The sequence below is a fragment of the Monodon monoceros genome, unplaced genomic scaffold (genome assembly GCF_005190385.1).
Source record: "Monodon monoceros isolate NGI ecotype Baffin Bay Population unplaced genomic scaffold, NGI_Narwhal_1 Super_Scaffold_18, whole genome shotgun sequence".
Lineage (NCBI taxonomy): Eukaryota > Metazoa > Chordata > Mammalia > Artiodactyla > Monodontidae > Monodon > Monodon monoceros.
In genome coordinates this window covers 85208941-85226662 of record NW_021703774.1, presented here as the reverse complement: position 1 = coordinate 85226662, position 17722 = coordinate 85208941, and the positions used below count along the sequence as shown (strand labels likewise).

At 57.9% G+C, this 17722-nt stretch overlaps 1 protein-coding gene across 3 annotated transcripts; it reads left to right on the top strand.

Moving 5' to 3' along the window:
- Positions 1-346: 346 nt before the first annotated feature.
- On the top strand, positions 347-12284 carry AMPD2 (adenosine monophosphate deaminase 2). 3 transcript variants are annotated; one of them, XM_029228712.1, is made up of 18 exons: positions 347-816; positions 5791-5921; positions 6139-6269; positions 6769-6837; positions 6927-7038; positions 7282-7468; positions 7701-7842; positions 7955-8044; positions 8299-8428; positions 8595-8789; positions 8878-9009; positions 9219-9382; positions 9618-9744; positions 9835-9998; positions 10292-10412; positions 10668-10841; positions 11024-11134; positions 11250-12284. In XM_029228712.1, the coding sequence occupies exons 1-18, from the start codon at positions 807-809 to the stop codon at positions 11457-11459; spliced, it is 2400 nt and encodes a 799-aa protein (XP_029084545.1). In that variant the 5' UTR covers positions 347-806; the 3' UTR covers positions 11460-12284. The 3 variants fall into 3 exon arrangements, with proteins under 3 accessions (XP_029084545.1, XP_029084544.1, XP_029084546.1); XM_029228711.1 differs by having other exon boundaries at positions 374-1820; XM_029228713.1 differs by lacking the exon at positions 347-816 and adding an exon at positions 2390-4587.
- The last annotated feature ends 5438 nt before the right edge of the window (positions 12285-17722 follow it).

Here is a 17722-nt window from a genome sequence, read left to right as displayed (position 1 = left end):
GGGAGTCAGAACTGCAGGACACACCCTGCCTAGCTACGCCTGCCGGGAAGGACTTCTGCTAAAAGAGAACCTTGGCACAATAATAATAGCTATCTTTTATTGGGCACTGGCTTTGTGCCAGGTATCATGCAAAGATGCCTAACGTTTCATCCTCACAATAACCCCTTTGAGTGAGGTACTGCGATTACCCCATCTCGCTTTACTGGTGAGGAAGCTGACGCACAGTCCTTGCCCAAGACGCTGCGGGGCGGATGCTGAGTGTCGGCTGCCCACGTGGCGCCGGGAAGAGGAAAAAATGGCGGGGGCGGGGCCGGGGCCGACTTGGCGGGGGAGGGCCCGAGCAGGGGCGGGGCCACGGACTTGGCGGGGCCTGGGGCTGCGGAGAAGCGCGCCGGCGCTGGCGAGGTTTCAGTGGGGTTGCACCTGTTGCGTGACTCCACCACAGTCCAGTTACCCGAGTCCGACCCGAATACCCAGAAAGTGTGGAGAGAAGCCCAGACGAGTTCCGGGTCCCGCTCTCTGGGGAGCACGTGGCCTGCCCGCCTCTGGAGTGCGGGGCTGGGGGTCGGGACGCCGGGGTCTACAAGGCCAGTGCAGCGGCCCAGGTCGGCAGGGGTCCGCCTCCCTACAGCCAGCAATTTTGAAAGACTGTCTTACTTCTCCCATATCAGTGCCAGGGCAGGGGCCCTTGGAGCGACTTGCCGGGGTCTGGATCCCAGCCCTTCTCCCGTCCCTAGCGACCGGGCTTCCCGGCTTTGCAGACCCTGGAGAGCAGACTTCCCGGTACCCCTCAGGACTCGGGCAGCATGGCCTCAGGTGAGTGTGTGCGCGTGTGAAGGAGGGCAGGGTCTCTGGGACAGAGAAGTGCAGTGTCCAGGGTGACAAGAGGGTGGGCACAGCCTGCAGACCTACAGAAGGCGGACAGCTCCTCCCGGGGAGCGCCTGGAGAGCAGAGCCTGAGTGTGGAAAGACAGAAGGCAAAGTCAGAAGCCGCTGGGGTCTCTTGCCCAGACCCCAGAGAAGCCCCTGACTCCTGGCCTCCCTGCCTTCCTAGAGGGTAGCTTCTGTGGACAGTGGAATTTTCCCAAGACAGGCTCCTCCCTACTGGGCTGGGATTCTCAGTTCTACCCCATCCTCTCCGAGCTGGGCTACCCCTGGGGCCGGGGGTCAGACGAGGAAAAAAATCCAGAGGGGCTGGATTTTCATGGAATCCGCTGGCCTTGAGAGGAAAGTGTTCTGAGCTTGGGGGTGCTTGCACTGGATCCCTCTCTATTACTATTTGTTTTCTGCCTGGCTGGCTGGACCAGTTAGCCTGGACTTTGACCCTTTTGCTCCAGAGCCCTGGCAAGGGGCAAGGGGCAAGGGGCAAGGGGCTCCTGAGGGCTTCGTGGAGTGCTGGGGCTGGCCCTTCTCCATCTTGTTTCCTCACTTCCACCCCCCAGGGGAAGTGAGGAAACAAGTGACACGACCATCCGTGTAACTCCGGCGGACTGAGGAGAGGAAGGGAGGGTTAAAGGGGCAGGGATGGAGGCGCCCCCTCCTGAGGTTGCCTAGACAACATCAGAAATCATGGCCAGGGCCTCTTCCGCCTGCGGGGCCTCTGCTTCCTGCATCAGTCACTCCCGCTGGGGGCGGGGCAGAGGAAGGGGTTGGATGTGGCAGAGCCAGGCCCAGCTGGTGCGGCTCAGACTACCCCCCCCCCCCCCCCGCCGTCTCTGCGGCCGGAGCCATGGCATCCTATTCATCTGGTCCCGGCAAATCCAAGGCCAAATATCCCTTTAAGAAGCGGGCCAGCCTACAGGCTTCCTCTGCAGTACCAGGTGAGTGTGTGCTTCCTGGCCTCAGGCTGGCTCTGCCCCTACCTCTCGCCCAGGCCACTGGTCCCCTCAGGAGGGGGTCTTCTCCTGCACCTTCTCTGCAGTGGTGACCCTTGTCCCCTTCCCAGGGACAGCTGGCTTGGGAGGTGGTGTGGGGAGGGAGGTGGGGTGGAGGGTGACAGGGTTCTGTGTCGGGGATGCTGTCCTCTGTAACGAGGAGTGGGTATGGGTGTGGGTGCAGCAAGAGTGTATTTGCACACGTGTCAGCGTGTGGATGTGCTAAGACTGTTTGCATGTGGAGTGTGTGTGAATGGAGTGGGGGATGTGTGGGACTGACTAGTTTGCAGACTGGCCACACTGCTGGTGTCTGTGCCTTTACCAGGCAGGCTCAGGCTGTCCTCTTGCAGTTAGTTACTCTTTCTAGGATCCTAGATCTTGAACCCCCTTACTGGGGGTCTGATGTTAAAGCATACTTATTGCCGCCCGGCATCCGGGGTCTAGGGGCTCAACTGTATCTATTGTTTGCAGTTTGTTCATTCCTGATCTGTCTTGTGAGCTTCCTCAGAAGTATGGGGTGTCCTTGGGCTGGGCCCGTGCGGGGGCTCAGGCTGGGGCCGCTGCCGGCCTGCGTGTTCTCCTGCACCCTTTGGTTCGGCTCCCACTCCTGTAGGCATCTCTGCACCGTTTGGATCTTGCAGCGTGGTGCAGCTGTGCCCATCGCCCTGAGGGCTCGGCTGCCTGGGTCCGTGCTTGCTGAGGGATAGCTACCTGCCGTCCGCTGCTCCCAGGCCTGTGGCTAAGGGAAGACCACCCCCACTTTGGTGACCAGGTCAAGCCAGTGCCCCCACCCCCGGAGCACCTGTCTGTACTTGTAGCCTGATTTTGCGTGTGCCTACCTCCTGGTTTTCTTATGCTACTGAAGATGCTGGCCTGAGTTCTGTATTGGCCTGAGGGTCTGTGTTCTCTGTGCCCAGGGAACAGGTCTGTGCCTCCAGAGGGTGTGTCCCCTGAGGCTAGATCTGTATACCTTGGGTTGGTCACATGGTGGGAACATCTGATTCTTGGGGGTCAAAGCCTTGGGTACCTCTCTGCCTGCCAGGGCAGCCTTGGCAGTGAGTGAGGGGCTCTGGTCAAGTGGGTAGACAGGTTGACAAGAATCTTGGAGTTGGTGGGAATGGCTAGGGAGTAGCCCCCTCTGGCTTTTGACCACCCCTCCCCACGCCGTGTGTGTGTGTGTGTGTGTGTGTGTGTGTGTGTGTGTGTGTATGTGGGTGTGGGTGTGGTACTGTAGCACAGACTCTGGGAGAAGGGACCAGCAGGCAGCTGGGTCTTCTAGACCTGGCCTCAGGAAGTGTGGAGGTTATTGCCTGTCTGTCCCCTCTAGTGAACCCTGGCAGCCCTGTGTGGTGGCTTGGCAGGCTGGGGGGATGGCTCTGCGTGCCAGAACCTGTCCTGGTCACCCCAGCATTTCTGTGGAGACCCTGGGTCACCCTGCTAGGAGAGGTGGTTGAGATTAGGGCCTTTGACTCAGTTCTGCCGACCCGATACACACCAGCCCTGGAGGTCTGTGGTCAGTCTCTCTGGAGGGGGTTAGAAGTGGGGAGGAGCTGTGTAGGGTCAGGGTTCTTGGGGGAAGCAAGGGCCTTAGGCTTTGTCTTAACACTCTGAGGGCAGAGCTGGTGCCCATCTTCCTTCCGCTTTCTGCTCTGCCCTCTTCCAAGTAAGAGACAGTGTTCCCACCCTGCCAATTCTGTTCTCTTCACACCCTCACTGCTCATTGCCTTGGCCTACGCTGGGCCCAGAAGCTCCCCCCGCCCCCAGTGGGTGGGACTGCATGTGGGGAGTGTTTGGAGGGTCCCAGGAGTTCATAATCACAGATGATGGTACTTTCCAGAACTATCTTGCAGAGCCGTATCTCTGTGCGCCTTATAGCAGCTGTGGCTAGGCAGGGCAGGACCCCTTATCACCCCATTTTAGGCAGACTTGAAGCCTCCGGAAGGTAGAGACTTGCCAGTAATTGGGAACAGAGTCTGACTCAAGTCCTCCAAATTCTAGTCCCACTTCTGAACCTCTTCTCCTGGGCAGTCTGTCCCCAACGATAGGCTTGGACAGGGGCTGGAGGTCTAGGGGGCCATGAACCAGTCCCCTGGGCAACAGGGAAGCTCCGTAACTGGTCCTTTCCTGGACCAAGCCTCTACCCTGGCTGCCAGCCAGTTCCTCTCCCCAGCAGGGGCCCTGTCTCTCCCAAGAGACCCCGTAGTCAGGGGCCCAGAGGGCAGTGGTGAGCCAAACAAGGCCATTGGGCAGAGGAAGCTGGCCTGGGGCTGTTGGGTATGGAGGTGAGGAGGGCTGCTCGTCCCCTCCTACTCTTTGGCTAGCCAGGCCCTACACACTATCCCCTAGGGCACTGCATTTTAAGGAGGCTTGTCCCTTCCCTGCCAGCCTGCCCTGCCCATAACAGCCTGCCCTGCTTCACCCCCTTGGGGGCCCCACTTTGGACTGGGCCCTGGCACTGTAGAGGTTAAGGGCCTGTTCAGTTTGGGGGTTCCTCTTACCTCCCAACTCTGATACTCCTTCCCTTGACTTCTTTACTCCCCTGAGCTTCCCCAGTCCCCTGCTTGCCGTCATCCCAGGGTCTCCCCTGCATGCAGCTGCACTTGGTACAGCCCGTGCCGGCCCCTGAGCTGTCCTGGGGGACTGGCTGCAGCTCCACTCAGCAAACAGGCGGGCAAGGGGCACAGGGCTGCTGGCCGGCGCTGCCTGACTGCAGGTAAGGCCCAGGCAGGCACCAGGGCGAGGGGGGGCTAGGTCCTGGATCTGGGGCAGGCACCCCCTCTTCTTTTTGTCCAGCCTTAGGACAGGACTCTGGGGTGTTGGGAAGTGGGCCCAGAGACTTCAAGGCATGCTGCCTGGTAGAGCCTCTAGTCCATCCTGAGCCACAGTGGAGAGGGAAAAGGAGGGTGCTGGAGGGGAGTACCCCCCACGGCTGACTGGGAGAGCTTCCTGCTGGGAGGGTGGGGCTGGGGAGCCCAGGGAGGGTCCTCTGGGGTGGGCTGGGAGCTCAGGCAGCCTCTCTAGACTATCAGCTTCAAGGCCTTTAGTGCCAGCCTCCTGTTGGAAGCTGAGGAATTCTTCCTTCCGTGGAGAGAGACTCTGGCTTCTGATACTCCCTTCCCCAGGGCCTCCGGCCCAGATCCTGGGGCCTCTGAGTGGCGCAGACTGTTTGTGGCAGCTCCCTTTGGAGGGGCAGCCAGCAGTGGGAGGGGCAGGCTGGGGCCAGTCCACATCTTGGCAGCCCTGGGGTCCTGGGGGAGAGGGCAGGCCTCTAGGGAGGAGGTAGGGTTCCTGCTGCCAACCAGGTCCTCCACTTCCTCTCTTCCTCTTCCCTTGAAGGCTGGTCCCCAGGTCAGAGCTGAGTGGCAGCTGTGGCTTCCCTGGGCTTTGTAGGTCTAGGGTATCAGGCGCAGACCCTGGCCCTTGAGAGGGGGATCTGCTGGTCCAGAGGCAGGTCTGATCCTGGACTGGCTGCCCTGGAAGCTGTGCACTTGGCATCGCTGGTGTGGCCTTAATGAGCGCCTGGAGAGAGGGGGGGTGGGGAGTGTGTGTGTGTGTGTGTGTGTGTGTATACGTGTGTACATGGACACGTGGGTGCCTGCCTGTAGCAGGTACTCACATGGAGGTTCTCTCATGGCCTGATGGGGTGGCCCCTAGTCCAGGATTCAGATTTTTATTCCTGGGGTGAATGAATCCACTTGTTCTAGGGGCAGACTCGTGGCCCCACCCATGAGCCTGGAATGGGTGAGGGGTCCCCGTGCCAGACTGCAGGTGAGGTCCACATGCGGGCTCACTCCTCAGCCTCTGAGGGGTGACTGGCCTCTCTCCGGGGCTGGCCTGGGGCAGGCAGGGGCCCAGGGCTTCCAGTGCACCCAGGCCCTGCCCTTCACCCTTTGACCCTGCATCACTGTCTCCACAGAGGCTCGGGGTGGGCTGGGGGCCCCTCCGCTGCAGTCTGCCCGATCCCTGCCAGGCCCTGCCCCCTGCCTCAAGCACTTCCCGCTCGACCTGCGCACGTCTATGGATGGCAAATGCAAGGAGATCGCCGAGGTATCGCCTGGCACCGCACCCTGTGTCCCCCCATCACTGCCGCCATGCCTAGTCTTTGCTCCCCTCACCCCTTCTCCACCTCACCTGTCCCTTTACTTCACGCTTGGCTGTGCCCTGATCCCCTAGCCTGTACCAGGTACCCCCAGCTCCTGTGCCCTCACCCCATCCCCAGACTCTGATGGCTAGGCCACACTGACCCTTCCTTCCCTCCCACCAGGAGCTGTTCAGCCGCTCCCTGGCTGAGAGTGAGCTACGCAGCGCCCCATACGAGTTCCCGGAGGAGAGCCCCATCGAGCAGCTGGAGGAGCGGCGGCAGCGCCTGGAGCGGCAGATCAGCCAGGATGTCAAGTAAGCCCCCAGGTTCAGAGCCAGACAGGCCACCTCAGGGGGCAAGCCATGGGGTGGGGGGCACAGCCAGGCGGCCCTGGGGTGGGGGGCACAGGAAGCGTGGGGCTGGGGGGAGGGACACAGGACAGTTGGCCCAGCATCCCTCTGTCTCCATCCGGACGCTTTCAGAGCCCCATCTCTCTTCTCTTCCAAGCAGTCCTCCCTCTGGGGCCCCCTGGGGAGGCGGCGCAGCGCACTGGTGTGAAGCATAGGCTTTGGAGTCAGGCTGCTGGGTTCTGGTTCCGTTTTCTACCCACCAGTGTGGCCTGGAACATGTTGCTTAACTTCTGGGTGTGCTTTCTCATCTCTGATGTGGGGCAAGAGCAGCACCCACGGCATAGGGTTCTACATCCCTGTGAGGACCACAGGTGACACCACATGCACGGCACCTAGGACAGTGCAGGCACCTGGGAGCAAGGGCCTCCTCAGCTGCCTGACCTCTCACTCCTCTCACCTCTAGGCTGGAGCCGGACATCCTGCTTCGGGCCAAGCAAGATTTCCTGAAGACAGACAGTGACTCGGACCTCCAGTGAGGAGGGCAGAGGGGTACGGGGGATGCAGGGCTGGGGCCTGTCCCACTGCTGTCTCCAGCCCCTCCCTCGTACCCTCCACTTGTAGGCTCTACAAGGAGCAGCATGACGGGCAGGGCGACCGGGGCCTGTGGGAGCGAGATGTGGTGCTAGAGCGGGAATTTCAGCGGGTCACCATCTCCGGGGAGGAGAAGTGTGGGGTGAGTGTCCCCGTCCCCTGGATCCTGGTGGGCTCCCCGAGTCTGGGCAGCTGGGGGTAGAGGCCAGAGAGGGTGTTTCTCTTTCTTGAAGCTGGAGGGGCAGAGGGTCTGGCTGGAAGCTAGTTGCTGTGCTGAGAGCAGAATGGTCTGAGGGTTTCTGGGCTCAAGGCCCAGGGAAGAGGTGAGGGTGAGTCGGGTCTGGGTCTGGGACTGGGATCAAGGAGAGTGATTCCCCGTCTCCAGGTGCCATTCACAGACCTGCTGGACGCAGCCAAGAGCGTGGTGCGGGCACTCTTCATCCGGGAGAAGTACATGGCCCTGTCGCTGCAGAGCTTCTGCCCCACCACCCGCCGGTACCTGCAGCAGCTGGCCGAGAAGCCTCTGGAGACACGGACCTATGAGCAGGGCCCAGACACCCCTGTGTCCGCTGGTGGGATCCCCCATCCCTGTCCTACTCCAAGTGCCCTGGTATCCCAGGCTCCCTGAGCTTGGTGCCCAAGAACCTCAGCCTGCCTGCTTTTTCCCACACCCGAGTTCATTCCAGCCTCTTGGCATGCAGGGGTGGAGGCAGGGGCAGGAGCTGTCCTGCTGGGGCTTCTGGGCCAGGCAGCAGGTGGCCTGGAAGAGGCCTGGCCCTGACTCCACCCTTCTCACCCCTGCAGATGCCCCAGTGCACCCCCCTGCGCTGGAGCAGCACCCGTATGAGCACTGTGAGCCGAGCACCATGCCGGGGGACCTGGGCTTGGGTCTGCGCATGGTGCAGGGCGTGGTTCACGTCTACACCCGCAGGGAACCCGATGAGCAGTAAGAGGGGCGTGGGGCATTCTGGGGGCGAAGCTGTGGCGGGCTGCATCGGCTCGGGAGGGCCCACAGGGCCTGGCTTGCTCTCCTCACTCAAGCTCCCCCTACACGCCAGCTGCTCAGAGGTGGAGCTGCCGTACCCCGACCTGCAGGAATTTGTGGCAGATGTCAATGTGCTGATGGCTCTGATTATCAATGGCCCCATGTGAGTCTGTGCCCGTACCAGACACTTGGCTCCCCTCCCAGCCTGGATTCTTCCAGCCCCAGCCCTGCCCCAGACACCTGTCACCCAGTCTCCCACCCTTTCAGTCACCGAGTCCTAGATTTTCCCGTCATCTGCTGCCCCCTTGGCAGCCTCAGGCCTGCACCTTCCTGCTTCCTCCCTCTGCTCTGCTACCCAGGCCCTCCCAGGTGCTTCCTTGCGGGCCTGAGCCCCTGCCTGCTTCCCCTTCTGCCCAGAAAGTCATTCTGTTACCGTCGGCTGCAGTACCTGAGCTCTAAGTTCCAGATGCACGTGCTGCTCAATGAGATGAAGGAGCTGGCCGCCCAGAAGAAGGTGCCCCACCGAGACTTCTACAACATCCGCAAGGTGGGTCCTCACCCCCAAGCCTGACCCTGCACCTCTGCCCAGCCTCCCCCTCCAGGGCCTGGGTCCCCACCCAGCATCCAGTTTGAAGAGTCCTCTCCCATCCCACCGCCCAGGCTCCGGACTGTCCTGGCCTCCCGTGGACCCAGCAGTCCCCGTTCCCCCCCAGGTGGACACGCACATCCATGCCTCGTCCTGCATGAACCAGAAGCATCTGCTGCGCTTCATCAAACGGGCGATGAAGCGGCACCTGGAGGAGATCGTGCACATGGAGCAGGGTCGCGAGCAGACGCTGCGGGAGGTCTTCGAGAGCATGAATCTCACTGCCTACGACCTGAGTGTGGACACGCTCGACGTGCACGCGGTCCGTCCCAGTGGTAGAGGGGCTGAGGGGCTGAGCCAGTGTGCAGGCCAGGGGTCAGGGGTGACTTGGGCCTGCCCTTCTCCCCCAGGACAGGAACACCTTCCATCGCTTTGACAAGTTCAATGCCAAATATAACCCTATTGGGGAGTCTGTGCTCCGAGAGATCTTCATCAAGACCGACAACAGGGTTTCTGGGAAGTACTTTGCTCACATCATCAAGGTAGGGAGGAGGGGCTGCCAGGGCCCACGTATAGGGAGGGGCAGCGTCGGCCTGCGGCAGCCCTCCCTGACTGGGTAGCTGGGGGCTTGCATAGGTGGGTGGGGAAGGTGGGTGAGAGGCATGAAGGGGTCTGACTGAGCACACCTGGTGGGCACGAAGACAGGGACGGGTGAGAAGCCTGAGGGTGACAGTTGCCTCACACGTCCCAGGAGGTGATGTCGGACCTGGAGGAGAGCAAATACCAGAATGCGGAGCTGCGGCTCTCCATTTACGGGCGCTCAAGGGACGAGTGGGACAAGCTGGCGCACTGGGCCGTCATACACCGTGTACACTCTCCCAACGTGCGCTGGCTCGTGCAGGTGCCCCGCCTCTTGTGAGTGTCCCTTGGAGTGGGAGGGAACGTGGGGGCAGAGGTCAAGAGGCCAGGGCCTCCTCCTGCCCTCCTGGGATGGCTGACCCTCCCCTGTCCCAGCCGAGCCCTTGGAACTGGAGGGACTCCCTGGTCCACTCACGGTCTGTCCCGCCCAGCACACCCAATATGGCTCAAAAATGCTTCTGTGATTCTGCCCTGACCTGCACATACCTGTGTGCACTCGTCTCGCCTGCAGTGACGTGTACCGTACCAAGGGCCAGCTGGCCAACTTCCAGGAGATGCTGGAGAACATCTTTCTGCCACTGTTCGAGGCCACCATCCACCCTGCCAGCCACCCGGAGCTGCATCTCTTCTTGGAGCATGTGAGGGTGTGGCCCAGGGCTGGGTATGGGGGGGGACACTGCCTCAGGCCTGGCTGCGGCTCTGGACCTGACCCCAGTGTCCTGTGCCAGGTGGATGGCTTTGACAGCGTGGATGACGAGTCCAAGCCTGAGAACCACATCTTTAACCTGGAGAGCCCCCTCCCCGAGGCTTGGGTGGAGGAGGACAACCCACCGTATGCCTACTACTTGTACTACACCTTCGTCAACATGGCCATGCTGAACCACCTGCGCAGGTGCCTGCTCCTGGGCTCTGCTGGTGCCGTGTCTCTGCCTCCCCTGCCAGCTCTCAGCCAGCAGGCCTTACTCTGGGCCTGCCCTGGGCTGGGGCCACCAGATCTCTGACCCACCTCTTGGCCCCAGTCTTAGATTGGATGGGTTCTCTGCCCTCGGGGCTCTGTGGGTCAGCCCTCGCTGACCAAGAATCTACCCCTGCCCCCTGGTCCTAGGCCCACAAAGTCACTGGGTGGGGGCTCAGGAGCCCAGGCGAGCCAGGCTTGGGACCCGACGCTGTCTTCATGCCCCCCAGGCAGAGGGGCTTCCACACGTTTGTGCTGAGGCCGCACTGTGGGGAGGCCGGGCCCATCCACCATCTGGTGTCGGCCTTCATGCTGGCTGAGAACATCTCGCATGGGCTGCTTCTGCGCAAGGTCAGGCTCCGCACCCCAGCCTCCCCTCCTCCCAGCCCTTCAAGCCTCTTCAGCAACTGGTCCTCCTCCCCAGCTTGGACCCCAGCCTCCACACTGAGGCCCGAACTTGGATTCTGGCTGTAACCGACCCTCTGCAACTCAGGCCCGTCCTGGACTGCCCCCTGTCCCCCACTGTGACCTGTAACCCCCAGAGCCAGGTGTCCTCCCTAGTCTGGAGGCCACCTGACAGGCCTGCCCTCCCTGTTGCCTGCCCAGGCCCCGGTCCTGCAGTACCTGTATTACTTGGCCCAGATTGGCATCGCCATGTCTCCACTCAGCAACAACAGCCTCTTCCTCAGCTACCACCGGAACCCACTACCTGAGTACCTGTCCCGCGGCCTCATGGTCTCACTGTCCACCGACGATCCCCTGCAGTTCCACTTCACCAAGGTCAGCACACGGCGGCAGCCTGGTGGGCGGGTGTCCTGGGACACGAAGGCCACCCAGACAGGGCAGGTCTCGGGGCTGGTGCTGCCCTCTGCTGGTGGAGTGCAGCATGCCTCATGGCAAGTCCATGGGAGGGGCGGGTGGCAGGCCCGGTCCCCCCGCCTGAGGGAACCTGGCCTGTGCAGGAGCCACTGATGGAGGAGTACAGCATCGCCACCCAGGTGTGGAAGCTCAGCTCCTGCGACATGTGCGAGCTGGCACGCAACAGTGTGCTCATGAGTGGCTTCTCCCACAAGGTACTGCACCCCCTTGGCATCCCCTCTCCTCCCCTGCTCTGCATTTTGGGAAGGTCCCAGGGTAGCTGGCCCCTCAGAGCTGGCTGCAGCCCTGCGCACTGTCCTGCCCCTTCAGGTGAAGAGCCACTGGCTGGGACCCAACTATACCAAGGAGGGCCCTGAGGGCAATGACATCCGCCGCACCAATGTGCCGGACATCCGTGTGGGCTACCGCCATGAGACCCTGTGCCAGGAGCTGGCGCTCATCACGCAGGCCGTGCAGAGCGAGATGCTGGAGACTATCCCGGAGGAGGCGGGCATCACCATGAGCCCGGGGCCTCAGTGAGCCCGGCCCAAACAGTGCCCCCGCGTCTTGGCACCTTGACCACGTTCTGTCCTCAGACCCCTCCCGCCCTGTTGTGGTCTCTGCGTGTGTCTGTTCTTTGTTCTGTCCTGCATGTCTCTACCTGCATCTGTGCCGCCCAGGAGCCGCTTTACCCTTGTCTTGGCTCGGGTGGCACCTGATGGCCCAGGTTTGAGGTCTGCCCTGCTGGTGGACCTGTCCCAGGATCCTCTGAAGGCTGGCTGTTCTGCGGGCATCTGAGTGTCCACAAGAGCCAGGGATGGTTGTGGGGGTCTGGCCCTTGGCGTCCTGGCTTGGGCAAATTTGAGCTTTGGCTGGGGCTTGAGTTTGGGCCTCCGTCTTGCTTATGCGGCTGAGGGGCAGTCAGGTGTGGCCTGTACACGTGTGTTGTGGGCACGGACTGCCAGGGATCTGCGGCAGGTAGAATTGGCTGAGTCACAGCCCTGGCTGCCTGGGCTTGGGCCCCGGAGGTGCTGGACCAGCACCTCTGCCAAGTCACGGCCCAGCAGCTTTCACCGTCCTTCCTCTGGTCCATGTGCTCCCCTGGTGTCAGCTTCCTGTGCCTCTGTGGGAGGGGGCAGCTGCCCTGTGCTGTGTCTGGCGCCATTGCAGCTGGAGGGTCCTGGATCTGCCACCAGCCCTGAGGGCAGTATCCCTGCTGTGGTCCCCAGAGTTTTGACCAGACCTGGATCCCACCTGGTCCCCTGTGTTGTGTTCTGGACCGAGGCCTTTGCTATGAAGTGCGGTGTTTCATACAATCCCATCTTTCCTAGTGCATGAGAAATAAAGATTATTTAAGTAATGAGGCAGATGGGGTCTCTGTTGGGAGAGGGAGAGCTGTGGTGGATGGTGGCTGAGGTCGGGTCCAGGAACACTGTGGATGGAGATACAGAAAATTCTGAGGGGAGTGACTGGGCTTGAGTGAGTGTGTCTATGCATGTGGAAACTGACAAAGGCAGCGGGTGGGAGGAGAGGCCCACCGGGGACCTGTCTGCTGCCCCTAGGCCCTTGTCCAGCCTGCCCCCTCTGAAATGGACACTTGGCCCCAGGTCTCGGGCACATCTCTGTCACATCAGTTTGGGGAGTAGCATCCCCTTTCCACCTTCTACTTCCTCCTCACCTCCAGCCTCTTAGGACACCCTAGTAGATGTGGGAATGTGAGATTACAAGCAAGCCTGAGGCCAGTGGTTCTGAAACTCTGGGGACATCAGGCCCTTCTGGGGAGCTTGTTTAAAACGCTGTTTCCAGGTCCTACCCTCTGCAATTCTGATTCAGTAGGTGGGAGGCGTAGCGCAGAAATCTGCAAGCTCCCGGCAGATTCTCTTGCAAAGGGTTGGAGCAAGCGTGTGCCTTCTGAATCCAGACCTAACCAGCTTGGCTTCAGTCCCATGTTTAATTCATGATTTTTGGAGCACCTCCTTGGGCACAGAGGTTGCTGGACTCTGTTGCCCGTGTAAGGAGGAGAGTGGAATGTGCCCTGTGCCGTGCAGGGTCTTGGGTTGGCGATGGAGAAGCTGTTTGCTGCTGCTGCTGCTGCTGAGTGGGGAGAAAGACGGCTGGTCGCTTCAGACACAATTAGCCCTAGAACAGTGTGAGCCTGCCTAACTGAGGGCCTGGAGAGGGACCAGGAGGCTGGCTGCCTCCCCACTCCTGGGCAGCTCGCTCTGCTCCAGCCCCGCCTCTCTTCCTGCATCTGCATCTTGCCTAGCCCTCTGGGCAGAAGCTCCCCCGATGCCACTGCCTCCTGAGGGCTACTGGCCAGGCGCACTCCTGGCCAAGGCCCAGGGTCCTTCTGTCTTCAGAAGGCATCTCTAGCCAATTTGTTCTAGCCGTTTACACAACGTAGAGCAGAACGTTAGAGCTGGATGCTGAGCAAGAGATTGTACAAGTCTGGCTGGTTTCTGGTTGGGGAAACAGGCCCAGGAGATGCAACTGGCTGGTGGCGGAATCTGGGCTGGAGCCAGGGGAGCTTGGGGTCCAGGGCTCCCCACCTCACGCTGGGCCTGCATCTGCCCAAGGGAGGATGCTTTAACAGGCTGAAGGGAACTTACTTTTCAAGGAGGTGAATGTATTTAATAGTAAAAAAACATGTCGTGTCTTCATCTGTAAGACAAGGAAGGAGGATTAGAAGATCTTTCTAGAAGGCAAGAATTACCTGTCTCATTGGCTAGCACTTAGGACAGCCAAGACTCCGTATTTTCTCATTGAACTTGTCATATAATAGAATCCTTCATTCCATTTTCTCGTCCCTTGTACATTCTTCTCAGTGTTCTGAGGCCTAGCTGTAAGAATATTACCAATTTAAAAAGTTTCTTAACAGCCTCCCCACTGTTTTTTTTTAAACAACTTGCTTCTAGATATTTTGTCTCTCAGAAATTTCTCTTTTAAACATTTATTGAGAGCAAATAATTTTAAAACAGACCTTAGTACTTTTTCCTAACTGAAAAGAGTAATTTTCATTTAAAAAGTTTGGAAAATATAGAAAAAATGGGAAGAGGAAAAAAGCCCACTCATAATCTACCAGTTTCAACAAATATTTGATCAACTTCTGTCTGAGATACATTTGTATGTTTAAAATATATTTTATATATTTACATATTCCTTTCAGTTCTTTTTAAAAAGGCATTTTAAGTTGAGATCATACATGTATAATTTTGTATTTAAAAAATATTATAATGTCCTTCCACATTTCATTAATATTTTTACATTCTTTATAAATTTTAATCACTGTACACTGCCCCATGATGAGCCTCACCATAATGGCTCTTCTTTGTTAAGAATAACTATGGCCTAATGTCGTGGCTACCAGTGTCTGCTTTGGCTCCAGACCACTGGGGTTTGAATTTTGGCTTCACTGCTTACTGGCTGTGTGACCTTGGGCAAGTTACTTCCCCTCTCTGTGCCTCCAGGTCCTCACCAATTTCATAGGGATAATAATAGCACTTTTCTCATGGGTTGATTTTGGATTCACTGAGTCTCGATATAAAGCACTAAGTGCTCAAAAAATATTAAATATTATTATCGTTGCATATAGGGCTTTACAGATTATTCCTAATCTAGATGACCATGAATGAAATGACCAGGTCCAAGATATCTATCTTATTGCTTCTTGATAGAATGAATCAAAGTGTGTCAACTGAAGTTAAAGTCCTTTCCCTGCCTTCTGTCTCACCCACTCCAGTGCAGTCCTTCTACCTCCTTCCCTTTCTTGGAATTATGTCATGCCCCTCCTCGTGGCCTGCTTGGGAGGTGTGTGTGGAAGTCTTTGTGAAGAGGTTGCATCTTCCCTCCTCTCCCTCTTTCCTCGATGGTCGGGATCCAGGGCTTCTGCCTCTTGTGTGGAGAAGTGAGTGGAGTGGATGGCAGAGGGAATTCAAAAAACTGGTCTGCTCTGAAGGGCCCCAGACAGAGTGCAATAAAACAGGCAAATCAACTTGTCTTGGCCAGTCTGCTTTGAATGGGCCCGGCCCTGAGTGACGTCTACACTGGGGGACTGTCCCTTGTCAGTCAAAAAATGCTGTGGCTGGGCGGGCTGTGCCAGGCCACATCACACCCTGCCCTGCTTCACCTCCTGGTGCCCCTTCCTGGGGGACTTGAGGGGAGCAGAGGGGCAATTGGCTGTGCGCCCAGATGGAAGGGGCTGGTAAGGCTTGGTTAGGATGACAGTGATCCTGATTTCCAAACCTTACATGAGAACGTTCGCCCCATCAAAGCATTGCCTCATTCGTAAATGTATGTATATGGAACTCCAATAAAGATTTAAGCATTAAATCACGTTTAATCCAACATTTGGCAAATCATTTTGTTTTCAAAATGAGAATAAAATTACCCAAATAAGGATGCCCTGGACCATCCGGGGTCGGGTGCTCTGGCAGCTGGACCTGCAGGGGCAGGCTGCATGTCTGGAGATGGAGAGGAGCCAGTGTGGTGGCTTCGCGAGCAATCCCGTCCTATCCAGGGGCCAGGGCGGACTTCTAAAGGCCCAGGAAATGCTGGAGACTTGAAAGAAAAACTTTGGGGGCTGAAAAATACGAAAAAGCGTCAAAATTGCTAAATGTTTAATGCCTTCAGAAAGTAACATGTCAACTTTAATATTTGTTAAGTCTGGTATCCATACAAATGTCACTATATTTGAAAACAAATTGTAGGTTGGATTTTTGTCATGAGTTCCAGAATATGCAGGAATGATTGAAGAGAAATCATAGCCAGAAGTAAATTGAAAGAGTTACTCAGAGTCTAGTAATTTCAAAAGCAAATTCATAAAAATCCTTTTACATTTCAAGCAGAGTTATATTTAACGAGGAATGTGGGTGCAGTTTTAATGTTTGTGGCGATGAGGGTGGGGCCTCCGAGAGTCTGATGCAGGGTCTGGAAAGGGCTGAAAGCGCCCTGCCCTGCAGTCCTGCTCTGGGCGGGGATCAGCTCAGCTCTGGACTAGCCTGGCCCCTTTGCCCTCCTGCCTCCCTAATGAGTCTAGGCAGATGCAGGGCCCCTGTTACCGCCACAGGCATCTTCTCTAGGTCTGTGCAGGACCACGTGTGCCCGGAGTTTGTCTCCGTTTTGCAGATGAGGGACTGACTTGGATTTGAAACCTGAGTGTTCCACCTATTAGCTGGGCAAGTCCCCCCTCCTCCCTGACTTTCTGGGTTTGGGGGTGACAACCCATTCTCAGCCTGTGTTTTCCATGTGGGGTAAATACCTCCCGGGCACCCGGCACTGGGCTGAGCACTTTACAAGTGTGAGTGCATTTCATGTGCCTAAGGACTCTGCATGCTAGCTCTCATCATGATGCTCTGCCTTAGAGAGAAAATTGAGGGTCAGGGAGGTTAAGTAACTTATCCAAGGTGACGCCACTGGCAAATGCAAGAGCTGGGATTTGAAGCTAGAACTGTCTAGCTGCAAAGTCCTTGTTCCTCCTACTCTATGACGGTCCCTGGGGCGGGAGTGGGGGGGCCTGTGAGTGCTGCATGTCTGGTGGGAGTGGGTCTCTGTAGAATTGGGTGCTCAGGGAAGGGACAGTGCCTGGTTCTGGTGAGCAGATGGACCAGCAGAGGCAAGGCTGGAGGCACAAAGGCTGTGGAGGAGGCTCCTGTAGCATCCCAGGTGCGAGTGGGAGTGGAGAGCTTTTGTGGGGAGGCAGTTAAGACCAGTGGTGAAGAAAGGGGTGGCAAATAAAAGAGAAAGGGGTGGCAGAACTGGCCTCAGTGGCTGGCACAGCTTGGTCAAAGACTGAGTATGTGAATGCCCTGAGGCAGGTGTGTACTCCAGTTGGCCACAAGCCCCATCCCTCCCTGATGCCTTTCACCTGGCCCAGTCCACACACTGCCATGGAGGTATCTGACTTTGTGATCCCTGGGTTAAATCACTGTTTCGCGGTACAGCTCTTTCACTTTATTAGCTGTGATCTTGGGCGAATTGTATGAACTCTGAGCTTCAGTTCTCTTATCTATAAGATGGAGACACCAAGGTCTCCTGCACTGGCTGTTGTGGACATTAAATACCATATATAAAGCTCTTAGCAGAGTGATCAGCACACAGAAAACCCTTGGTGCTCATGTGAAACTTATGAAACCTTAATGCCCTTTTTGCTTCCTGTCTCTATCTCCCCATCCACCCCTCCTTCTCCCCAGCAGACCATGGAGTCCGATTCCTGCTGCTGCTTTTTGCTCACATCCCAGAGGCAGCAAAGACATTTACTGGGCGAGAGGCACGTGCTGGGGCAGAAGTGGGGGGAGGAGAGCAGCAGAGAGGAGACCCCTTGGCTGTACTCCCTGAGGGCCTCGGTGGGTGAGCATCTTAGCAGAGGTCGAGATGGAGATGGTGTTCAAAAGCTGCAGAGGGAGGCAACCCTGCAGGCCTGATCCTCTGTCTGTCACGGTGTCCGGAGATGACCAGTGCACAGGACCCGACTCCCTCTGACCGAGGTCACAGGAGACATGCAAGTCTCACAGCAGAACAGGCAAGTTACTCACCAACTTATGAGAGGGAATCAAAACACCAAGCAGAGGGTTTTCTCAAAAGTCAATCAGCAGTGGCTTGGTGAGTGGTGAGATGCAACCAGGGTTTTGAACAGCCTCTGTTGGCCCTGTGGCTCCTTCTCCTCTGCATCCATGTGTCCCTGAGCAGAGCCATTCTAACTCATAGAGTGCCTTTGTGTATTTAGAAAAAGATGCCCCTTCTCTGAGGAGACGGGCCTCATGCTGGGGAGCACAGCTTGGTGAGCAGAGAATAGGCTGGCTTTTGGT

Bases quoted from the DNA above. Each gene is read 5' to 3' on its own strand.
- AMPD2 (XM_029228711.1), top strand. From the start codon at position 1,730: ATGGCATCCTATTCATCTGGTCCCGGCAAATCCAAGGCCAAATATCCC. The intron at 9,999-10,291 runs GTGCCTGCTCCT...CATGCCCCCCAG, and splicing joins ATGCTGAACCACCTGCGCAG to GCAGAGGGGCTTCCACACGT. The intron at 10,413-10,667 runs GTCAGGCTCCGC...TTGCCTGCCCAG, and splicing joins ATGGGCTGCTTCTGCGCAAG to GCCCCGGTCCTGCAGTACCT.